Genomic DNA, 25,446 nt, shown 5'->3' with positions numbered 1-25,446 from the left:
ATGGGGATATTTGTGAAGCCGCCTCTTCCAGTAAGTTAATTGCCCACCACCATTCAAGACTGGATGTGGCAGAACTGCAGATCTTAGCTGTGATCCATTGGTTGTGGAATCACTTTGCTCTGTCTAATGCATGCTGCTTCTGCTGTTTGGCATGCAGGTTAAAATTCATTTCCGGGATAGGGACATCGCTGTCAAAGCCCGCATTTATTGTCCATCTCTTATTCCCCTTGAGAAGGTGGTGGAGATCTGCCTTCTTGAACCGCTGCAGTCCATGTGGTGTAGGTACACCCACAGTGCTGTTAGAGAGGGAGTTCTAGGATTTTGACCCAGCGACAGTGAAGGAACGGTGATATATTTCCAAGTCAGGATGACGTGTGAATTGAGGGGAATTTGCAAGTGGTTGTGTTCCCATGTTCCTGCTACCCATGTCTAGTTTGTAGAGTTTGCAGGTTTGGAATGTGCTGTTTAAGGAGCCTTGGTGAGTTGCTGCAGTGCATCTTGTAGATGGTACACACTGCTGCTACTGTGCATCGGTGGTGTAAGGAGTGAATGTTTAAGTTGGTGAATGGGGTGCCAATCAAGCGGCTGCTTTGTCCTGGATGGTGTCCAGCTTCCTGAATGTTGTTGGAGCTGCATTCATCCAGGCAAGTGGGAAGTATTCCATCACACTCCTGACTTGTGCCTTGGAGATGGTTGACAGGATTTGGGGAGTCAGGAGGTGAGTTACTCGCCTCAGGATTCCTAGCCTCTGACCTGCTTTTGTAGCCACAATATTTATATGGCTAGTTCAGCTCAGTTTCTGGTCAATGCTAACCCCCAGGATATTGACGGTGGGGGAATTCAGTGATGGTAATGCTGTTAAATGTCACAGTTCAATCTAAGGGAGAGAAACAGAGTTAACCTTTCAAGTTAATGTCTTTCATCAGAACTGTAAAATTTTACAGTTGTAACAAGTTTTAAGTGAGTTCAGAGGCAGGGAAAAGTGGGGAGGGGAGGAGGGAACAAAAGGGACAGTCTGTGATAGGGTGGAATTCAGGAATAATTAAATAATGAACGGAAGATGGTGCAAGGGGCAAGGAGATGATAGTGGGACAAGAAACATAAGGTGGGTATCGAGGAGGACAGAGCAGAAACATTCCAACAGCTGTCACCAAAAGAACTGGAAGTGGTGGTCAGTATCTGAAATTGTTGAGCCCAGTGTTGTGTCCTAAAGGTTGCAACATGTTTACCTGAAAGATAATTAGTGCTGAGGCCCCCTGGTTTAAAATATCCTGGAGGAGAATCGCAGGGACTCTGACAGTGTTTATCCAGAGGTGATGATTTCCTTTCAAATGAAGGTTGGAGTGAAAGTAGGATCAGAGCCCTGGAGATCGCAGACATTGACCTGGAGCAGTTTTCGTTTGCACATCCTGTCCATTCTGAGATTTCAGAAATTCATTTCTGATTATGTAAGGCACAGGGAGAGGGCCTGACAGCATTTGCTTGTAGTGACACCTGCCCCTTTACTTCCCCTCTCCTCACCGTCCAAGGGCCCAAACACTCCTTCCAAGTGAAGCAGCATTTCACTTGCACTTCCCTCAATTTAGTCTACTGCATTCATTGCTCCCAATGCGGTTTCTTTGGAGAGACCAAACGCTGACTGGGTGACCGCTTTGCAGAACACTTTCGGTCTGTCTGAAAGCATGACCCAAACCTCCCTGTCGCTTGATATTTTAACACTCCACCCTGCTCTCATGCCCATATCTCCGTCCTTGGCTTGCTGCATTGTTCCAGTGAAGCTCAACGCAAACTGGAGGAACAGCACCTCATCTTCCGACTAGGCACTTTACAGCCTTCCGGACTTAACATTGAATTCAACAATTTTAGATCATGAGCTCTCTCCTCTATCCCCACCCCCTTCCGATCCCCCTTTTTTCCAATAATTTATATAGATTTTTCTGCTTCCCACCTATTTCCATTATTTTTAAATGTATTTCCATCCATTGTTTTATCTCTACCTTTAAGCCTATTTCAATCCCTTCACCCCACCCCCACTAGGGCTATCTGTACCTTGCTTGTCCTGCTTTCTACCCTTAATTAGCACATTCCTTAGATAATATCACCACCTTCAACACCTCTTTGTCCTTTTGTCTATGACATCTTTTAGTTATCTCCACTTATCACTGGCCCTCTATCCAGCTCTACCTGTCCCACCCACCACCCCCCCCCTTAAACCAGCTTATATTTCACGTCTTTTCTATGTTTCCTTAGTTCTGTTGAAGAGTCATACGGACTCGAAACGTTAACTGTGTTCCTCTCCGCAGATGCTGTCAGACCTGCTGAGTTTTTCCAGGTATTTTTGCTTTTGTTTTGCTTGTAGTGATGTGCTTATTGTCTTTGGCAATCCTGCTGAGTGTTGCTGACCCTCACTGTTGGCCACTGCTATAAGTGATGGACTTGCTGAATAATGCAGCTGTGACCTCCTTAATATGTTAGGCATACTAGAAAGAGCCTGGCACATAGAAATGTAGGGCCAGGCTGCTTTTGATAACCAGAATCTGCACGATGTGGATATTGTCTGATACTGGTGCTATGTTTGTGGGTGCCCATGACTGCTATCTCATGGAGCAGTTTGTACACCAGACCACGCTTGGCAGGTTGTGAATGCTCTTGGCTAATTCAAGGATTATCTCATTATCATGTTGAAGGCATTTCCTTCAACAGAAACATAGGGCAGAATTGCCCCAGATTTGCACTTGGTGCAGTGACGGGCTGGAAAATGGTGTTGTCTTTGCCGGCCGCAATGGCAGCTTTCCCTGCCCTATCGTCCCATTCCCACCTCATTAATTATGCAGCCACAGGAAACACGGCATCTCGCTGGCGGGCAGCGTCTGATTTGCTGCCACGCCGTGACCTCACCGCTTCCGCACGCAGTTCGCCATATTTAAACTGCAGCCGCGCACACACTTCTCAAGGCTCGCAGCCCAGGACTGCTCCAGTGAAGACATAGCCCCAAAATCCAAGAAGAGGGCAGCTCCTCCACAATTCAGTGACACGTCCCCGGCATGGCCTTCTGGACACAGTGGAAGCTCATCGCGATGTCCTTTACCCCTGCTCTGGAGGAGGTCCATCAGCATCACCACTCCGGCTTGGGAGGCAGAGGTGGTCAGTGCCAATGCTGCACACAGGGGGTCGGCCATCCAGTGTAGAAAATGGATAAATGATCTCATCCATGCCGCCAGGGTAAGGTAACCATCTCATCACTCTAAACTCACATGCTCACAAACCCATCACACATTCACCAGCATCTCACTCACTGCCAGCTCAAGGGACATCACCACTCACAATCTCACACACACACCCTCACATCTCCATCTGGCCTCATCTCCTCTGGAGACTGCCTCCTCAGCCCTCACCATCTTGAAGCCACTTGCACAGATCAACATGTGTCCCCACACACACACCCTGGGTTACCCTCCTTCCCCAGTACAGCCCTCACCCTGCAGCCTCTTCCCCTGCCTGAGGCCACTTCTCCCCCTTTGCCAAGCAAGCTTTAGACCTGCAGCTGTCGAAACGTCACCTACATATGGCTGGTGTGGTAGGTAGAGACCTGCCCGTGAGCCCCCCCTAACAGTGATGTAGTGCTGCCTGTGAAGCCTGGCACTGATGAGTGTGAGAGCTGAAGCAAGGTCGGCAACAAACCTCAAAGTCCCGAGTGAAGTGCAGCTCGCCAGGTGCACATCTCTTATGTACAGTTGTGAAACACGTTAGTGTGCAATCACACCGATGTGCCTGGATGATCCAGCGTGGGGGGGGATGATTCCAGTGAGCAGGGCTTATAATGAGATGCAGATGTAATAAAATGACATTCCTGACATGTGGTGGTGGGTAAGACAGCCCACCATTGATGGGTGGAGCGGACAATCGCAAACTGGTTTCACAACAGCGTGAAACCGATTTTTGGCCTTCTTGCCGTATTGTCCGCTATCGCTCGATGCCAACGGTGACGGCTAAGTTCCGGCCATAGAAAAATTTAGCGTACAGAGGAGGCCTTTTGATCCATTGTGTCCACGCTGACCCTAAATGAGATACCCAGTCTAATCACAGCTTTTTGTAGGTTGTGGCATGCTAAACAAAGCAATCTGCCTGACTGGCACCTCATCCAGCACCTTAAACATTCAGTTCCTCAGTAGATACATGGGAATGCCAAGTTCCCCTCGTGCAAGTTCCCCTCCAAGTCACTCACCATCTTGGAAATATATCACCGTTCCTTCACTGTCGCTGGGTCAAAATCCTGGAACTCCCTCCCTAACAGCACTGTGGATGTACCTGCACCACGTGGACTGCAGCAGGTCAAGAGGGTGGTTCCCACCCACTCAAGGGCAATTAGGGATGGACAATAAATGGTCTTGCCTGTGATGCTCCTATCCCAAGAATGAATAAAAATAACTTCAAGCGCATATCAATAAAAGCTCCATCCTTAATATTTATCCCTATTTCGAGCATGACAAAGAAGTTTATGTGAAATAAGAACCAAAGAGGGCCTTAATTAGCTGCTAACTTATGTGACAGAGCAATCAGGAAACTGAAGATCACGAGCCTCGTTATGATTTTATGTCTCTCTTTTGTTTTAATATGCAAGCTTGCAAAATGGAAAATACAGCATAGTCTTCAAAATTAATCATAAACTAATGTGTTCAAATTATGTCTTGCAGATCAGAGTTAAATGGAACTGTAGATGTAAATGTGAGAATGACACTGGGTGATGTGTCTGTGTTAACAGGGGTGGTACGTCCATTGACCCCATTTTGAGTCCGTGTTTGACCTGTTAACACCAACCTGAGAAATCAAATCAATCCCATATTGTAGGGTTTCATCCAAGGAACTGCGAATTAAATACTACCCTTTTTGCAAAAAGGAACTCATGTTTCCAAACACTAGCACACATCTAAGGTCATTGTGACTACTTTTTCCCATCAAACACTCTCACATCTCCACTGAGAAATAGCTACTCATGATATAAGCTGGCCCTCTCTTAATGCATTCATAGTAAGGTCTTCAGTCTCCTATCCAAGAAAGAAGAAAGGACTTGCATTTATATAGTGCCTTGCACATCTTCAGGATGCCCCAGAATGGCATGTGCAAATTGGTGCTGCGTTTCTCTGCATTACACCAGCAACTTCGCTTCAGAAGTAATTAATTGGCCATGAAGCATTTTGGGGCATCCTGAGGGTGTGCAAGGCACTATATAAATGCAAGTCCTTTCTTCTTTCTTGGATAGGAGAATGAAAACTTTATTTTGACTGTGTTAAGAGGGTCATATTGTGAGGAGTTATTTTCTGCTTCATGCACCAGGACACTCGATCCCTCTGTCCCACTGGGCGGAATCATCTTGGATTTGTATTAAGTACCGAAGCGGGCAGGCAAGAGCTGCAATGGCGGCTTTTCATGCTGTACCACCCCAATCCCGCCTCATTGACCGTGCACTCCCGGAAACATGCTGGTTTGATGGCGGACGGCCTCCGATTTACCTGTCTTGCCATCAGCTCACCACTTCCTCACGCTGGCACCATATTTAAAGTGCCGCTGCGTGCCCACCTCTCAGCGCTTCCGGCCAAGGATTGCTGCACAGAAGACATGGCCCCTGCAAGGCAAAAAGACTGCAGCCCCCCCTATTCAGCGACACTTCCCTCGAGCATCTTTAGGAGGCCGTAGAGGCTCCATTGCCATGTCCTCTACCCCACCCCCCCCACCCGCTCTGGGCTCAGGCCAGTGAGTAAGGTCACCAATCCAGCATGGGAGGCGGTGCTAGGGGTGGTCAGTGCCAATGCCCTGCAAAAGAGGACAGCCACCCGGTGTCGTAAGAGGATGAGTGATCTCCTCTGTTCCGCCAGGGTAAGTCACTCTTCTCATCACTCTCAACTCACAAACCCATCACACACCCGCAGGGATGGGCCCACTAACTCTCACACACACCCACACATCCCCATCAGGATTATATCCTCTGCAGCTAGCTTCCTCATCCTGTCCATGTCTCCGCTCACCACACAAACATTCCCGGCAGTGCCGTGTGTCCTGCTCACACTCCCTCCATCTGTTTTCATGCAGGAGAAGCTGGCTCACATCAGCAGGAAGAGGTCCCAGACTGAGGGGGGTGGAATGGCTCACATTAAGCCCCTCACTCCCTTTGAAGAGCAGCCATCGTGCTGACTGGTGAGAACGTGGACCGTGCTTGTGGTGACGGTGAGATCAGCGGTGAACACTCTGGTGAAGATCCTACACCACATCATCCCTCTCCCAATGCAAATGTGCGTGCTGTCTCTCCTGCTTTTGACTCTGCTGCCATGCACTCATTATCTCTAGCAGAGATGGCTCTAGAGTCATATGGACTTGAAACGTTAAGTTTGTTTCTCCCTCCACAGATGCTATCAGACCTGCTGGGTTTTTCCAGCATTTTATGTTTGTATTTCGATTTCCAGCATCCGCAGTATTTTCCTTTTAATTAATTATCTGTACTTTGGTTCACAGGGAGCTCTGCCAAGTGACCGACACCCTCAGCCAGCCAGTCCCTCATCTCCATCCAGTTCCTCACCTCCAGCCAAGAGGACACCTCCTCCATTGAAGAGCTGGAAATAAGCAGCCTGGAAGACCCCTCACAGCGCTTACCCACACCCTCCACCAGCGCAGAGACACACACCTCGGTGGGACCCAGATCTGGAGCAGGCTCAGGTTCACACCGCACAGACATGTGTCCACAGCTGGAGGAGGCAGGTTCAGCCCAGCTCCCCTGCACTCGGAGGGCTGCTGGGGAAGAGGCATCTGTGAGGTCCGAGTTAGATGATGAGCGTCTAGATTTGGCCTTCCAACTCATCGTGGAGAGTCAGCTGAAGGTGGGAGAGCATCACGCAGAGCTGTTGGGAGACCTCAACAGAGTGGCACGCAATTTGGAGGAGTGCCTCTGCCTGCTCTCTGATGAAGTGGTGCCTATGTGTGTGTGTATGGAGGTCTCCATGGGGAGGGTGGTGGACACCATGGAGACCCTGGTCCAGCAGAACGTGGAGATGTGTGCAGACCTGAACTCCATCGCGGGAGCCATGGGTGAGTTCCTGCAGTGGCAATGCGAGAGGGAAGCAGGGCACCTCGATGTCCCCTCCTGTGCTCCTTTCCCTCAAGGAGTCAGGCCGGGGCCTTCAGCCACCCATAAGAAAGTGGCAGCAGGACACCCCTGGGTCATCCACTCAGGAATCTCAGAGGTTGTCCTCTCCCTCCGAGACCCCTTTGCCTGTGACCCCCTCAACCCTCTGTCCCTGCAGAGGGAGCAGCTGGCCCACAGGAGGACAGCCAAAGCAAGCCAGGGCCCTCACTGCCTCGGCTCTCCAGAGGACCCACACTGAAGTCATGAGAGGCAACAGGGCTGACCATTGCACAGGCTGTCCCCACCCCTGCTGCGGATGTCAGGGCAGCACTGAGAAGTGTTAGGCCTAGAAAAGTTAAGAAATTCTGACCACAGTTGCACGGGTGAACACATTTTGTTACTTTATAATCTTAAAATATATTCACTTTCACTGAATAATGTGTAATGGTGTCTTTCAGCTGCATTTACAGGCTTGGTGAGTCCTCCCCCTGCACCCGCCCTCCCCCCCCACCCACCCACCACTAGCCGTTCAGCTGCACTCAGCCGGACCATGAGTGATTCTGAAGGGAGAAGTGTATGCGTGTGAGGCAGGGTTTCAGAGCCTCGTTCTAGCACACTCCCATGGACGCAGAGCCTTCCTCCATCGCACTCATCTCACTGTCCTGAGCATTTTCAGTGCTGCCTGCAGGGGTTCCCTTTCCGTCGTCCATCTGAGCCCAGCCACTGACCGCACTCCCATGCTGCACCTCCCCCCACCCCCCAACATGAGGCCCCTCTCACTTTTGGATCTGGAAGCATGGTACGTGTAACATTCTTCTTTATCTCCCCATTCTGTCCCCTCCCCCAGTCGCCCATTTCCTTTCCCCCATTACTTGTCGACCCCCCCCCCCGCCCCCCCCGCCCCCGGCATCACCTTCCACCACCCCACCGTCACCGACTAGACACAATGCTTTTGTTTCCGGGGTGTCCAGGTGCACATTCCCCACCTCCCCGACAATCTCACCCCCATCCACATTAACCTCCCCGACCACCTCCTTCCCACCTCCAGGGTCTGAGTCCCCAACCCTTCCACCAATACCTTTGCACCCTCACCCTCCCACTCTACCGGCTCACTCTGCCCTCCCTCATACTCACCATTGCCTCACTCCGCTCCCCAGGAGGCAGTCATCAACTCCCCAGACCCCTGCCTTGCACGTTCACCTGGATGTTCCACCCCCATTACTCCTTCCACCACCACCTCCCCAGGGAGCCACGTCCACGAGAATCCACCCAGCACGCGATGGGCGTTCGTCCAGTGTGCCGTTGCCGTTGGGCTCCAGCATCTTCCACCCCTGGGATGTCTGTGATGTGAACAAGGTGCTGACGGTAAGTCCTGACTTCTGCCTGTCACACTTGTCAAGACGTGTTCTGCCACCGGCGTTGTTTTGCTGCTGAAGTGGCTGGTAGATTTGACATGGGGGGGATGATTCCAGTGAGCTGGGCTTATAGTTATATTCCGATGTATTCCAATGAAGTTCCCGATGTCCGATGGTGGGAAACGACGGGCAGCGTGATCAATCGCAAACTGGTTTCATGAGAGCGTGAAGCTGATTTTTGGCCTTCCTGCCCTATTGCCAAGTCACGTCCGCCATGATGCCAGCAGGCATGGAAAATTCTGCCCACTGAGTTCCACAATTATTTTCCATTTAAACAGTATACTGCTTTTCTACACTACCTGTCAAGGTGGATAAGTTCACATTTCCCCACATTACACTCCATCTGCCAAATTTTGGCCCGCTTAATTAACCTATCTCTATCCCTTTGTAGATTCTTTTCCTCCTCTTGACAACTTACTGTCCTACCCATCTAGGTGTCCTCGGCATACAAGTCATCCAAGTCATTGAGATAGATTCTAAATTATTGAGGCCCCAACACTGATGACTACGCCCACTTGACATGCCTATCCCCCAGCATCCCACATTCCCACAGGAAGTTGGAAAGCAAACCTACTCTTCGATAACCAAATGGATGACTTTTCACTATCAGTCAAACAGCCTTTTCTCGTGGCTCCAATACTTTTATCGTTAATAAACAAAGTGTTCAAAGAGAAGGTACAATTTTTTTTACTGCCTCGGGAATTTCCTCCTGGTTTGTTTGAAGGATGCTGGATGTTCAACCCCAGGCCAATCCTGGAGATCTGGCAACTCCCAGTTGGAACAGCAACTCTTGCGAAAAAAAAATGCTTTCATATTTCAGATGGAGGACTGAAATCAGCGCTTGAAGAGCAGGGGTGAGAAACATATTTCGGATGCTTTCAAACTAAATATTTAATCACTTTAATCTTCAATTAAAGGTCAATGGTCAGATCTGGCGATCAGACAACCTTCAACAGATGGGAAACAACATGAATATTTTGTGCAAACCTCATGGTCCTGCAATCTCCTGGAGAGTACAGACTGTGCTTACTTCCTCTCAAAGATCCTCCTACTACAGAATTAGCAAAGATGAACTAAAGCCCAATTCGCCATAGCCTGTTCCTGTGTTGTAAACTCTGTTTGTCTCAACTGGTCCATGTTTGTGTTTATGTTCTACACAAGCCACTTCTCGCTGTACTTCATCTCACCTACTCCAGAACTTAATTTAGACTGAGGGGGCATTACACAGTCAGAGGGTAAGTTCTGAGGGAGCACTGCACTGTCAGAGGGCTAGTGCTGAGGGAGTGCTGCACTGTCACAGAGGCAGTACTGAGGGAGCAACACACGGATGGAGGGTCAGTAATGAGGGAGTGCTGCACCGATGGAGGGTCAGTAATGACGGAGTGCTGCACTGTCAGAGGGGCAGTACTGAGGGAGCAACACATGGATGGAGGGTCAGTAATGAGGGAGTGCTGCACTGTCAGAGGGGCAGTACTGAGGGAGCACTGCACTGTCAGAGGGATAGTGCTGAGGGAGTGCTGCACTGTCAGAGGGTCAGTACTGAGGGAGCACTGCACAGATGGAGGGTCAGTAGTGAGGGAGTGCTACACTGTCGGAGGGTCAGTACTGAGGGAGTGCTGCACTGTCAGAGGGTCAGTACTGAGGGAGTGCTGCACTGTCGGAGGGTCAGTACTGAGGGAGTGCTGCACTGTTGGAGGGTCAGTACTGAGGGAGTGCTATACTGTCAGTGGGGCAGTACTGAGGGAGTGCCGCACTGTCGGAGGGTCAGTACTGAGGGAGCACTGCACTGTCAGAGGGATAGTGCTGAGGGAGTGCTGCACTGTCAGAGGGTCAGTACTGAGGGAGCACTGCACAGATGGAGGGTCAGTAGTGAGGGAGTGCTACACTGTCGGAGGGTCAGTACTGAGGGAGTGCTGCACTGTCAGAGGGTCAGTACTGAGGGAGTGCTGCACTGTCGGAGGGTCAGTACTGAGGGAGTGCTGCACTGTCGGAGGGTCAGTACTGAGGGAGTGCTGCACTGTCAGTGGGGCAGTACTGAGGGAGTGCTGCATTGCCAGTGGGGCAGTACTGAGAGAGTGCTGCATTGTCGGAGGAGCAACAATTTGAAATAACAAGCTCAACAATTTCCATTTCTCTGCCTGTGGTGCATGATGGGCATATCTAGCAGGGTAAAATCATGAATGCAGCAGTCCTCTCAAAGGCAGAGTTCCCGAGTTTGTTAGACTCATCAAACAGAGGCAGCTTCATTGGTTCAGGCACATCCGCAGGATGGAAGACACAAAAACAAGGATTTCCTGCATGGTGAGGTAGCTGGAGCCAGAGGATTAGCTGGATGCTGAAGGGTCTGCTTCAAGGATGCTTGCAAGCATCACTCGAAGGCCCTAAACATCGATTATCGCATCTGAGAGACACTAGCTGACAACAGAGGAAAATGGCAACACCTCCTGTGGGCTGGCATGCACCACCCTGATGAACGGTGGTTACAGTGGCTTGGCAACAGACGCCAACACCACCTGGTAGAGTCAGGTATGGCACTTGTGAAAGAACCGGCCTCTCAGGGATTGGCCTCTTCCATCAGCAGCATGACACGCCATCTAAAATGGATTATTTGCTGCGTTTCCATCATCCTTTGTAAACAGGAGGACACCGAATAGGAGGAAAGCATTAGATCGTTGGCAAAATATTTAAAGCTACCATGCACACCTTTAGTTCCCCAAAACTGAATATATCTAATATTCAAAGTTCATATTTCAATCGAGGGAGACACCTGTCCATTGCTATTCACCTTGATGCCCTTTTAACATAGCCCATTAACAAATAATAGAGATGCACTTAAGGGGAAGCTGGGGAAGGATATGAGGTAGAAGAGGGTGGAGGATTATAGAGATAGATTTAGATGAGGAAAGTTGGGATGAAGTTTGAGCATGGATGAGTTAGGCTGAATGGCCTGTTTCTGTAACAAAAACAGAATTACCTGGAAAAACTCAGCGGGTCTGGCAGCATCGGCGGAGAAGAAAAGAGTTGACGTTTCGACTAGTGGCTGGCACCGTTCATCAGGGTGGTGCATGCCAGCCCACAGGAGGCTGGCAGAACTAGTTCTGTCGAAGGGTCATGAGGACTCGAAATGTCAACTCTTTTCTTCTCCGCCAATGCTGCCAGACCTGCTGAGTTTTTCCAGGTAATTCTGTTTTTGTTTTGGATTTCCAGCATCCGCAGTTTTTTTGTTTTTATTTTTGTTTTTATTTTTAGGCCTGTTTCTGTGTCGTTTATTCCAAGTAACCTAAAAGAGGAACAAAAACCATTGATCAAGCATCAATCAATGGCAAATTTGTAAAAGATGTAAATAATCACAACATTTTGGGGTGCGTCCTGGGAGATATTAGCAAGCGATGTCGATTCTGTAAAGGGATGCATCGCATGGCAGCCAGAAGTGGCCTGAATTTGATCCTACAGTTAATGATGGCACCTGAACATTGTGCTTTGAAATAGTTCCTGAGCATCAATTATCGAATGTTCAATTGTAGTGATTATATGCAAAATTTTACCAGAGTCACAAATCCCTGAAAAAACTAGATTTGAATTCAACGTGCACAAAAAATAAAAAGACCAAAATCTTTATTGTAAACTATATGTCACCGTCCTGTCACCTCTGGTAACTGTTCTGTATCAGGTTTTATTGGGGAGATGGTGGTACAGTGGTGATGCCCCTGGAATAGTAATCCAGGGGCCCAGACTAATGCCCTGGGGGCATGGTTTCAAATCCCAATGGTGGAATTTAAATTCAATTAATTAATAAAACCTGAAATCAAAAGCTAGTCTCAGTAATGGTGACCATGACAACTACCATTGTTTATCACAAAAACCCATCTGGTTCACTAATGCCCCTTTAGGGAAGGAAATCTGCCATCCTTACCTGGTCTGGCCCACAAGTGACTCCAGACCCACGGCAATGGGGTTGCCTCTTAATTGCCCTCTAACTCAGGGGCAATTAGGGATGGGCAACAAATGCTGGCCTTGCCAGTGATCCCCACAGGAATAAAAAACGTTAATTTTTAATTAGCGCATCTTAAAAGAGATGTTAATCTTTAATGAAAAGCATTAGTCAGGGCTCAGCAGGATAAAGCAGTGATTAGTTTGGTAAACATATGATTGTAGAATCATACAGCACTGCAGGGGGACAATCGGCCTATCGTGTTTATGCCAGCTCTTTGAAAGACTATTCAATTAATCCCATTACCCTGCTGTTTCCTCATAGCCTTACAAATTTTTTGCTCCTTCAAGTATTTATTGAATTCTTTTTTAATAGTTACTTTTGAATCTGTTTCCGCTGCTCTTTCAGTCAATGTGTTCCCGATCATCATAACTCATCGCTTAAAATAAATTTCTCATCTCCCACTTTTGCTAATTATTTTAATTCTGTGCCCTTCTGGTGACTGAGCCTCCTGCCAGTGGAAGCAGTTTCTCCCGGTTTACTCTATCAAAGGCGTCATAATTTTGAATGCAAACTGGGAAGTTCCTAAATTTAATTCCCAAACTGTGATGTTAACTGGACTCAGTGAGGCCAGTACCATTGACATCAGCACAAGGGTCATGGAGGGAGAGCTGGTCCCAAGGTTCCAGTGACCCCTGCTGGAAATGTGCATGTCAGGAGTAAATGGGATTGGGCTGAGCTGTGATACCACCCACAGTGCAATATCCCCATCGACAGAAAATGCCTGAAGTGGGAAATTGCTGCCAAGGTGACTGTCCTCAATCAACATACACACTCACACACACATACGCACGCACACCAAACACACACACACACACACAGGCACACACACACATATATACACAAACGTATATATAAACACACACGTACATACAATATACACCATACATGCATACATATATGTGTAATATTTCACACTTTCCAAGATTTTGACCAGGACAGGATACTGTGACTGATTCACACTCCCTAACCCACAGCGATCAGGATGCTGAGCTTTTATTGAACTGCCAACTTGCAAGGATTCAATTCTTTCAGAAGCTGAGAGAGCAAGAGAAGAATTGGTGGAAAGGAGGAGGGGAACTAAGACTTTGTAAAATTGCTGCTCTTTATTTGTCAGACAGGACTGAATAACCATATGACCCATGAGGAATGTAAACATACGTCTCTCCCAGCACCCTGCCAGAACAGCTGGACTGAAAGAGCAATAGGACTCCTGTGTGAAGTTTAATATCATTGGGATTGATCCTGCTCACAGCATTTTTCTCACCGGGTACAGACAAGCAAACTGAATGTGCCTGAGCGAGGTTGCTTCTGACTTTCCAATGCTGATTCACCTGCACACATCAGCCATACCTATAAGTTGGTGCATGGCATGCAGTGTTGTTAATAGGAATATTTGAAGGACAAGGTGGTTAATAAAATTAAATAATAAAATAAAAAGGGATGATTGAGAGAATAAGTATTTATCCTTAATAATATTGGTGTCCCAAAGACCCTTTACATTTAGAACAATGGGGCCTCAACAATTTATGCTGAGGTATCTGATCTCAGTCAGGACAATAGACCCTCTCTGGGATTTGGTTCTTTGTCTGCTGACAAAGCTCTTGTCTCTTTGCCCTAGCAACCAATCTGTGTACCCTAAATGTAAGTGCCTTAACTGGATGAGGGCAATGTTAAAATAACAATAAACATACATTTATATAGCATCTTTCACAACTTTAGGACATTCCACAACACTTTACAGCCAATGAGCTACTTTTGAAGTGTATTTACTGTTAGAGTGTAGGGAATGTGGCAGTCAATTTGTGCACAGCAAGCTCCCACAAACAGCAGTGAGATAATGGCCATGCAGGTAGTCTGCTTAACAATGCCAGATGAGGGATAATGATTGGCCGGGGTTATGGGGAGAATCCCTATGCTTTTCTTCAAAATTAAATCTTGGGATCTTTTAATTCCACATGAGAGGGCAGACAGGGCTTCAACTTAATATCTTATCTGCACCTCCAACAGTGCAGCACTCCCTCAGTATTGCACTGGGAGTCCACTTCTCTCTCTCTCCCCCCACCACAGCCCCCCACCCCACAGACACCTTAAACCAGCTTATATTTCATCCCTTTCTTGGACTCACTCAAGTTCTGTCGAAGGGTCATGAGGACTCGAAACGTCAACTCTTTTCTTCTCCGCTGATGCTGCCAGACCTGCTGAGTTTTTCCAAGTAATTCTGTTTTTGTTTTGGATTTCCAGCATCCGCAGTTTTTTTGTTTTTATTTTCGCACTGGGAGTGTCAGTCTAGATTTTGTGCTCAAGTATCTAGAATAGTTCTTGAACTTCTCTGACTTCTTACACTAAGGCCACTAGTGGTATTGCTATTACTGTCACTCACTCACCATAAGCCACCAACTGAACATGGGATCTTGCTGATCGATACGATTTGAGTACAAGGCATCACATTTGCCACTATGCCAATGATTCATTCAATGACTGTAACTTTTCAGTAACTTTACTCAGTCAGTAACATATGAGTTTGTGAACCTGTGAATGGGACAAGTTATTTCTGATTATGACACAGTTTCAGAAATACAACCTAGCTTTCTATTAATACAGTAGAGGTATTGAGATCACTAAATATCCTGAATCCCTACAGTTATTTATAGAACCCATAATTGGAAACGGTGAAACATTAATGGATGTGTGTGGGCTGAGTGGAGACATTTTAGATCTCAGTTGAATAACTGGAGTGCCATCAAACAGCTAAGTGGAATATGTATTTCTATCAAACACTGCCTCTACCCTTGACATGCCAGAACTGAGGCAGTGCTGCACTGTTGGAGGTGTTGTCAGGTGGATACAAAAGGCAATATTTGAAGAAAAGCAGAGGATTTCTCCCTGGTCTCCCTGACCAATATTTGTCCCTGAATCAACAGCATTAAAACGGATGATTTGGTCATTGTCACGTAGCTAATTGTGGGAACCTGATGTGCACAAAATTGGCTGCTATGTTTCCGACATTATAAAGGTGACTGCGCTTTGAAAGTAATCCATTGGCTATAAAGCACTTTGGAACATCCTGAGGTCATAAAAGGTGCTATATAAATGCAAGTTCTTTCTTTTATCAGCCAATGAGTGCTTAGCAGAATTACAGGGTGGGACTGATGGTGTGGCATATGCATCAGAGTTTGTGGTGTTAGAGGTTCCAACCTCAGTCGGAGAATCTTAGAATACACAGACCACTGAGATAGGGTCTTCAACTCAAGTATTCCAATGCTTCTCTGGCCCATCTCCCACCTTCCATCTTCTGTAAGCTTGAAATGATCCACATCTCTGCTGCCTGTATACTAACATCCCATTCACCCATTACTCCTTATGCTTGCTGTTCTACATGAGCCCACAGTCTGGCAATTCTCTTGAATTTAAAATTCTCAGCCTTTTATTTCAAATCCCTGCATGTCCTTGTTCCTCCAGATCCCTGCAACCTTCTCCCACCCTACAACCCTCCTAAATCTCTGTGCTCCTCCGAAGCCCTGGAGCTCCCTCCCTAACAGCACTGTGGGTGTACCTACACCACATGGACTGCAGCAGTTCAAGAAGGCAGCTCACCACCACCTTCTCAAGGGCAATTAGGAACCGGCAATAAATGTTGGGTTTGTTAGCAATGCTCACATCCCAAGAATGGGATGTGACTGTTTCTGCTGTGATACTAAGCAACCTGTTTACTTCAATCCACCGGGAGTAATAATAACAATAGGGAGGGTTTCCCCTTAAATGCAAATTAATCAATTCCGAGATGCTCTCATGGCCTTGATGGAAAAGTAGAAGGTAATAGTGGTTCTTTTTGTCCTTGTTTGTTTACAACACAAGACAGTGTAAAGAACACTTTTGACTTTTCTTGGACTGTGGCTTTAAAAATGACAATGGCTGCAATTTAAAAGAGATGTTCAATGGAGCAGGAAGAAGAAAACCTACAATGTTGCTATTATGCAACAGTGTGGGCCAGGTTGCTCAGAATGGTGCTGGAAAGGAGACCTGGTTTAATATGGTGCTGCCAAGCTATGGCATTTTGATTGGTTCCTGACCAAGTGGCCAGGTTTTGTGTGAGGATAGTGCAGTAGATTAGCTCCTAGCCTGAAAAGAGGACTTCTTTCTCCTGTGTTTTGTAAGACTCCAGTAAACCTGCCATAGTAACTAGCTGGCTAGCTATCCTGCTTTCGTTGAGAAACCCCTGCTAGGTGAAAAAGGGGAAAAATCACCAGAAGAGACATTAAAAGCAAGTTTCAAGCAGAGAAACGCAGACTGCAAGTGCTGAGAGACCACCTTGTGTCAGCCACAACAACCTGCAAGGAATTTGGAAAAAAGCAATCAAAGTCAAACCATCTAATCCTGAACTCCAGATTGGTGCTATTGAACTGTTTTATCTCACCCTTAAAATCCATGTTTTCTCTTATGTGTGTTTGTGTATAAGGGTTTCAGAAGGGGTACAGTTTAAGTTATACAGTTAAAAGTTAGCAGTTCATATTTCTTTCTTTTACCACTGGTTGCAGACAATTTGTTTAATAAACAGTTACTTAATTGTTAAAATTACAAACCTGGCACTTGTATTCTTTCAACATCCTGGGGGTTACCACTGAGCAGAAACTGAACTGGATTAGCCATATAAATACTGTGGCTACAAAAGCAGGTCAGAGGCTAGGAATCCTGCAACAAGTAATTCACCTCCTGACTCCCCAAAGCCTACAAGGCACAAGTCAGGAGTGTGATGGAATACTCCCCACTTGCCTGGATGAGTGCAGCTCCCACAACACTCAAGAAGCTTGACACTGGCCAGGATAAAGCAGCCCGCTTGATTGGCACCACACCCACAAACATTCAATCCCTCCACCACCGACGCACAGTAGCAGCAGTGTGTGTACCATCTACAAGATGCACTGAAGAAATTCACCAAGGCTCCTTAGACAGCACCTTCCAAACCCACGACCACTACCATCTAGAAGGACAAGGGCAGCAGATACATGGGAATACCACCACCTGGAAGTTCCCCTCCAAGCCACTCATCATCCTGACTTGGAAATATATCACCGTTCCTTCACTGTCGCTGGGGCAAAATCCTGGAACTCCCTTTCTAACAGCACTGTGGATGTACCTACACCACATGGACTGCAGCGGTTCAAGAAGGCAGCTCACCACCACCTTCTCAAGGGGCAACTAGGGATGGGCAATAAATGCTGGCCTAACCAGTGACACCTACATCCCATGAATGAATAAAAAAACACATAAATTAAACAGTTGGGTAGAATTGGGGCAGTCTGGTGGTCTGATTAAACTTCTCACATTTGCCACGGCTGAGGGAGCAGTGGGGCTTGATGCTACAGCGGACTATCCCTGGTGAGTCATGACAACAGTTCAAAATCATTTCTTCTATTGAAGCGAGTAATGGCTGGCCAGCAGACTGATTGCTGCACTTTTGTATGACATTTTGCTATTCCTAGGTGATCTTGGTGAAGTCTTTGAATAATATCAAGCTTAAGTGTTCTTGATATGAATATTCTCTCATCAATCAACAATGACTGTAAGGTTCTTGCGCTGCTCAAAGTACTGTCATGGTATTGGATTCGTGGGGAGTAGTAGTCTGGCCATCCTTCCAGACAACAATCTCAGACTTGGAGACACTCTTCGTCGTGCTGCTGGGTTTGTTTTATTTCCTGCAATTTTTTTGCAGTAGCTGGTCAGGGCTGAGTGATTAAGGGCAACTTTCTCCCCCCCGTTGTGGTGGGGGGGGATGTGTGGGAGCGGGCGGGCTGGTTCCCTATTGGCACCCCGAATTGGGGGCGCGTTGCCCTTTTACATGGGCGGGCCAATTAAGACCCACCCAGCATGATGCCTGCCAGGAAGTGCTATGCGCTCCCTGTACAAGGTGGGTGGTGGGGGTGGGGGGGTGGTGGGGGTGGGGGGGAGGTGCGGGATTTCCCTCAGCCGGGGGTGCACTGTTTTGCGTATGCCCGTTAAAGAGCGTACAGATCTCCCCGAGGCAAAGTGCTGCCTCAGGGAGATCGGCTCAGGTTTGAAAGGTTCAATAAAGATTAGAAAAAAAAACTACTGACATGTCCCCTCATGAGCCATTGTCACATGAACTGGGACATGTCAATTTCTTTTATTTAAACATTTAAAAAATTTTAATACCCTCATGAAACCTCATCCCGCCCATGGATGAGGTTTCATGTTTTTCCAGAAGGTTGCCAGTGCTCCCGGCCTAACCGTCAGGTCCATTAATGATTCCAATTACTTATTTAATGGCCTTAATAGGCTGTTGACAGGTCGGCTGGCACGCAGCCGACTCGGCTGCTTGGCCACCAACCTGAGAATGTAAATGACGCGGGGTGATGTCGGGACACCTGCCTGATGTCACCCTATGTCATTTCATGTGTTGGCGAGTGGGCCCTGCCTCCTGCTCACCGACCAGAAGATGCAGACTTAACGATGTATGTGCTTCAACCTCCTCAATGATGAGTAAATCCTCTTGTTTAGTTCCTTCTAATGGTATTCGTGACATTGAGTCTGCTGTTGTTTGATACTACCCTTGCACATACTCTGTGATGGAGTCATATCTCACCAGTCTCAGCCTGAACTGCTGGATTCAGGGCAGCATCTTCACAATTTCCTTCACGTGCAGAAGGGTGATTAGTGGTTTATGGCCTGTTTCGATTTTGAAAAGTAATCCATAACGTTGTCTGAAAATCTTTCACACGCCCACATTGCTCTCAATGCTTCTTTTTCTATTGTGGTGTATCATTGTCCTGTTTGTGACCTAGAGGCATATTATCCTGGTCTACGTTGCTGTCTCTCTGTACTTGAAATAAAACTGACCCCAGACCTGTAGATGATGTATCTGCTGCTACTATGGTCAGTAATTTTGGGTCATAATGTGCCAAGGGTTTAGAAGAGATTAAAAGTTGTTTAATCCTTTCGAAAACATATTACTGGTCCACGTTCCAGCAGTACTGCTGATCCTGCCTCACCAGCTGTTTCGAGGGCTCGTAGGCCTCTGCTAAATTTGACAGGAACTTGCCCACTTGGTTGACCATCCCAAAGAATCTTTGAAGCTTAGTTAAGTTCCTGGGTCATGGAAATTCTCTGATTACTTTTGTTTTTTGTGGATCAACTGTGATTCCAGTGGTTTGTACCACGTGACCTCGAAACTTGATCCTTAGTTTGGCGAACTCAGATTTTTCATTCAATGTTAGGCCTGCATCCTGTAAGACTCTCAGGACTGCTCTGGCCCTGTGACCATGGAGGAGCCGTGTACAAGTATATCATCCAGATGGAATATTACTCCTTCCATGCCTTCTAGAGTGTGAGACATTGTTCTCTGGGAAATTACAGAAGTGAACACTATCCCAAAGGGCAATCTATTGTAACAATAACAGCTGGATGGCAATTATAAATGCGTCAACAATCTGGATTCTTTGTCCAGAGGCAACTGACAAAATCCACTGTTGGCAAACAATTTGGTGAATAAAGAGTAGTCTTGACCGGTTTGGCATGATTCCCATCCACTGGGGTTATTGGTGGGTCTCCTTTCTGACTGATCTGTTTAGCTGAGTTAAATCCACACAGATTCTTACAGAGCTGTTTGGCTTTGGGAATGTAACCATTTCTGAACACCGTTTTGTGGGCGTGGTAACTGGTGGGATAAGACCTTGCTGTTGCATCTTTTCAGTTTCACCCCTTGACTTTGTCCAAGAGTGGGTGAGGGACTTTCCTCAGTGTAAGAAGGCAAATTGGTTTAGCACCAGCACGTGGGGTGATATGGTTCTCGGTCTTTAACTTCCCTAGGCCTGTAAACAATTTTGGAAATTCACTTCGAAATGCACTATTGTTATGCTCATCAACAACTTCATCCACTGCATAGATTAATTTCAGTTTTAGGCAGGCCTTTCGATGAAGCAGAGCGCATTTTTGATTTTGAATGAGATAGAGAGGTTCGAGGATTTCTTGATCTTTTTATTTCAGCTTTGCCATGAGTTGGCCTTTCAATTTTAAAGTTATCCCACCAGGACCCTCTGATTTGATAGATGCAATGTAATCTGTTTGAGCCATTTGACTTAATCTGATAAAACAGAAACCCCTGCTCCTGCCTGTAGTTTAAATTCTGTGGGGTGTCCATCCATCTCGAGCTTAATACTCAAATACTTGTTTTCAGTATCATTTACCTCCCCCAGGAAGGTTAGTTCCTTTGCTTGTGGTTCTTTCACATCTTATATCTCACTCTGTTTTAAAATATTCTCCCTATTTTTACAGGTTTTCAACATTTTTGAGCTCTAAACCTTTTTGAAGTGGCCTGTTTTTCCACAGTTGCAGCATTCTGTACCCCTGCTGGACATTCTTCTCTCTTGTCCAGCTTGTTCCCACCAAACCAAAGACATTTCAAAATGGTGGTTGGCACACATTTCCCCATTTCGGCAGGCTTAGGCTTTGCTGTGATTTCTCTTCTATGGCCTACAAACTGAATGGTCTCACTCGAACAAACGCCTGATTCTGTTTTGTGAGTTCTGCTGGCCTTGCAGTCTGCACTGCTTTCACTAGTATTAAATCTTCTCTTGTCTGTAAGAGATCTGATAATGCTTCCTCTAAGTCACTGACTATGATCCTGTTGTGAACAGCTCATCCTTTGAGATTCCATAATTGAAGTTCCCAGCCAGTCTATAGAGATCGTTGATGAATGAAGCCATGCTCACGCTTAGCCTTTGCTTTCTTTTATTACATTTAGCCCTTTCTATTATTAAATTCTGACAGATGCTGAAATAAGAGTTGACAGGTTATAGGACTTCTTCATAAGAAGTTGAAGCCTCATCAACCCCTTACCTTGCTATTATGTTGTCAGCAATAGATCCCACTGCATATAGTAATGCGCTGGCCTTGCCTATTTGACCTTTACCGTGTAATCCTGAAGCAGTTTTGTACGTTGCGAACCTTTTTTCTCCAGCTGTTCCAGTTCTGGGCCTGTTGCAAGCCTTCTGCACTCTGAAATTATTCTGGCAGCAGTAGTTTGGATTCCATGCTGCTGCTGAGCTATGGAACTGTCCCCGTTTCTATGCTGCTGCTTGTTGCTTCGGGTCTTTGCTCATTGATGTCTGCTCCCGGGTCTGTGCTCAACATCTTGGTGAGTCTTAAATTTTTTTCTCTTGCCCTTCCTCCAAGGATCTCTTTCCTTACCAGTCCTGTCTCTTCTGTTTAAAGTCTGTTGGGTGTTTTATTTGCTTTGACCATGTTTCATTGTGTGGTCAATGTCTAGACAGGGGTTCTGGGGATTGTCTATTCTCCTAAAGTATGCTGTTCGAGTCTGCATTTTCTAAAGTCACTACTCTTCGTTTACAGCAATTATTTACACAGTTGGACCTCTACACGATGTTGGATCTTCTCCTCCTTCCAGATCTCTCTCTCTCTCTTTCCCCCCACCCCTCTCTATCTCTCTCTCTCTCTGTCTCTCTCCCCCTCCTCATCATGTGACCTGACATCATTATTACATCAACATTGTGTATGCTTCTGATGTCAACCCTTTACTCTTCAGTTACCACCCCAAAATCCAGGCCATTGAATTTGCTTCCACCTCCCCTTTCAGACAATGCATATTGGACTATAACAGCTTACTGCCTACAAAATAACAAAGAAATTGGTGTAATTGCTGGGGGGGGGGGGGGGTGTCAATGGGACGCGGGCAACCTGTAACAGAGAATGGGCACAATGTAAAAGACCAGGAGGCCATTCAGCCCCTTGAACCCATTCTGCCATTCAACTAGACCATGGTTGATTTGTATTTGAGCTCCATTTCCCTGCCTTTGCTCCATATCCCTGTATCCAGCAAAGAATCTGCCAATCGCAGTTGTAAAAATCTCTGTTGCCCTTGAATTATGCAGCCTTTTGGGAGAGAGAGATCTAGATTTTCACTACCCTTGGTGTAAAAAGTGCTTCGTGATGTCGCTCTTGAAGGGCCTGGCTTTTATTTTAAGATTGTGCCCTTTTGTTCCGACAGAGAAAACGGTTTCTCTGTGTCTGCCCTATCAAATCCCTTAATCATTTTAAACACCTTGATTAGATCAGCCTCAACCTTCTAAACTCAAGGGACTACATGTAAAGTTTATGCAACCTTTCCTCACGATTTAACCCTTTACCTTTCTGGTGCATCTGTGCTGTATCTTCTCCGAGGATAATATCTCCTTCCTGAGAGGCAGTGTCCAGAACCGAAGGCAGCTACACCAGCTGGAATCTGACCAAGGTTCTGTACAACTGGAGCATTGCTGCCTCCCTGTTGAATTCCAGTTCACTTAAATACAGGTCGGCATTCAATTAGCCTTTCTGATTATGTAAAGCACAAGGGTTAAATGCATTGATCTCTTCATATGCATTGATCTCTTGAAAAGCAAAAACAAAATTGCAGGGCCATGGTGAAAAAGTGGGTGTGAGTGTGACTGATTGGATAGTTCCTTCCAAAGAGTTGGCACAGGCACAATGGGCTGAATGGCCTCCTTCATTGCTTTTAATTCTATGATATCTGCCATTCAAAAAGTGAGAGCTTACATTTATAGACACCTTTGTTTCTATTTGTTTGGCCGTCCTTCAAAGATATATAAATTCTTGTTCAGTTTTTATCTGTTTCCCAAACACTGAGCTGTAAATATAACCTCAACTCCTGCCTGTTTGATTGAACTAGAGGCAGAGAGAAATTCTCAATTGGTTTCAGCAGTATTTCTGTCAGGAGTTTAAGGGTCTGGCTTCCACCAATTGTCTATCTCGTCAGAAGTGACTCATCTTTCCTGTTTTGGTGATAGTTTGCTAACAGGAAGTTAAACGGGACATTGAGAAGGTACCTGCGAAGCCCATCGAAACTGGACACTCAAACCAGCTGCATTGACCACTGTATGGGAACAATATATTTTCAATTACTGATGACCTGGGAATGTGGTTGAATGTCATTTATCCTGCCTGAAGACTGACAGCTGTCTCTTTCTGCTGCTGTCATTCCCTGTACGATTTCTTCATATAAGCATGCGCAAACAGGGACAAGCATACAGACACATGCAAGTACACCTACAAGCACATGCATACACAAAAATACACACTCATGCATACAAACATGTAGACTCACATTTACACAGACTTAAAAAGGCACACATGGACAAACATACACACACACTTGCACAAACATGCACACACGCACACACATACACAACAAACACACAGCCAAACAGATGCAAACACACAGATAGATGCAGGCGCACACCGGCACAGAGACACACACACACACACACACACACACACACACACACACAAACAAAATACATACAATCATACACAGGCACACGCAGACTTACAGACACAGACAGACACAAATACACAGGCAGACTGACAAACACACACAGGTAATTCAGGGCAAGATATAAAATGGCAGGGAGATGCAGAAGTGCTGCCTATTTTGACACTTAATTCATTCGCTTCAGTCTTTCTTCCACTGAGTGGCTCCACACCTCAGTTCCCACCCCAGGCACAGATTGGTAGATTAAGACGTCAGATGTGAGTTCAATCCCACCTCTCATTCTGTAACTCATCACCCCCCACCCCCCCACCACTCAACCGCCCCCCTCCAAATGCTAAGCTTTCAGTGAATTAGAGTGTAAGAGGGAACTGCTGGAGCTGATGGTTTGTGTGAAATCTCCAGCTAAGAGATGTCATTGTGCAGCTTGAGGAGCAGTGAAAATTATTCACTGTGGGAGAGAACGAACAAAGGTTGCTCGTAAAGACGACAGACCCAGCAACAGCGCCTTGGCTGAAGTGTGCCGAGCAGTTTCATTTATAAGAAAGGGGCAGACTGTGACCGACAGGAACATTGAGAGAGAGAGAGAGGTGAAGACCTAGAGAGAACAGAGTCAGCCCTTCGAAACCAAACGCTTGGGGAAAGGCTCCAGGGGGCAGGTTTCTTTTTAACTGCTGGACCCTACAAAACTGCCAAGACGCCGCGTGCAGTGCTACGAGTGAAAAATGCGCCCCCGAGAGCGCCGAAGCCAGCGCCCACCTCCGACCTGGGTCCAGCGGGATTTAACATCGAGAGGTCGCAGAGTAGGATCAGTTTGTCAGCTTCCTTCGAAGCCCTGGCCATCTACTTCCCCTGTATGAACTCCTTTGATGAGGACGATGCTGGTAAGTGAAGGGACGGGTTGATTGCCTTGTGAGTCTCCCCGGATGATGGTTCAGGGTGTGATGAGGTGAATCTGAACTTGGTCAAGGAAATAAAAGGGGTCACAAGGGAAGGTTGCCATAATGTGCAGAGAGTTGAGATCTGGGGGCAATGGAGAAAGAAAGAATGAGAGAGAGAAAGGGAGACAGAGAGTCTGTAGGGATGATAGAAAGAAAGATAGAATGTGAGAAATAAAGAATGGGAGAGCAAGAGTGTGGGGATGATGGGGAATGAGAGAGAAAGAGTCTGTGGAAATGACATGCAGAAAGGCAAATGAGAGAGAGAGAAAGAGAAAGAGTCTATTAAATAGTAAGGAGAAAGAGAATGAAAGAGACAGAGAGAGAGAAAGCAAGGGGGAGCCACTGGAAATTATAGGGAGGAAGACAGACACAAAGAATGAGTGTGAGAGCGAGGAATGAAACTTAGAAATATAGTAACTAATGTATTGGTAAACCTACAATCCTATCAAGCAAATCTGAGAAAGTATTCAGAGCGCCGACTTATTCTGAATCGATGTGATTGTCTGATATAAATGTTTACTAGACCCAGCTCCCTCTCCTAATCATACACAATAGACAAAAGGAATGTGGAAACAGGTCAGGGTGGATTTCTAAAGATAGAAGGTTTATTAAGAGAGAGAGAGAGAGAGAGAGAGACAAGGGGAGGAAGAAAAGCAGTATCTGAAGCAATGGAACAGCCAGGC

At 46.5% G+C, this 25,446-nt stretch overlaps 1 protein-coding gene across 1 annotated transcript in view; it reads left to right on the top strand.

Annotated features, from left to right (window-relative positions):
* The window catches only part of rims4 (regulating synaptic membrane exocytosis 4), a 186,500-nt gene continuing 161,054 nt past the window's right edge, over positions 1–25,446 (top strand). The window contains exons 1-4 of the mRNA XM_041204423.1: positions 1–30; positions 8,360–8,479; positions 9,447–9,542; positions 24,520–24,706. Of these exons, the coding sequence (XP_041060357.1) occupies positions 1–30; positions 8,360–8,479; positions 9,447–9,542; positions 24,520–24,706 (433 nt within the window). The remainder of the gene's footprint in view (positions 31–8,359; positions 8,480–9,446; positions 9,543–24,519; positions 24,707–25,446) is intronic.

Source organism: Carcharodon carcharias, chromosome 14 (genome assembly GCF_017639515.1).
Source record: "Carcharodon carcharias isolate sCarCar2 chromosome 14, sCarCar2.pri, whole genome shotgun sequence".
Taxonomy (NCBI): domain Eukaryota; kingdom Metazoa; phylum Chordata; class Chondrichthyes; order Lamniformes; family Lamnidae; genus Carcharodon; species Carcharodon carcharias.
This window is presented reverse-complemented; position numbering and strand designations above follow the sequence as displayed.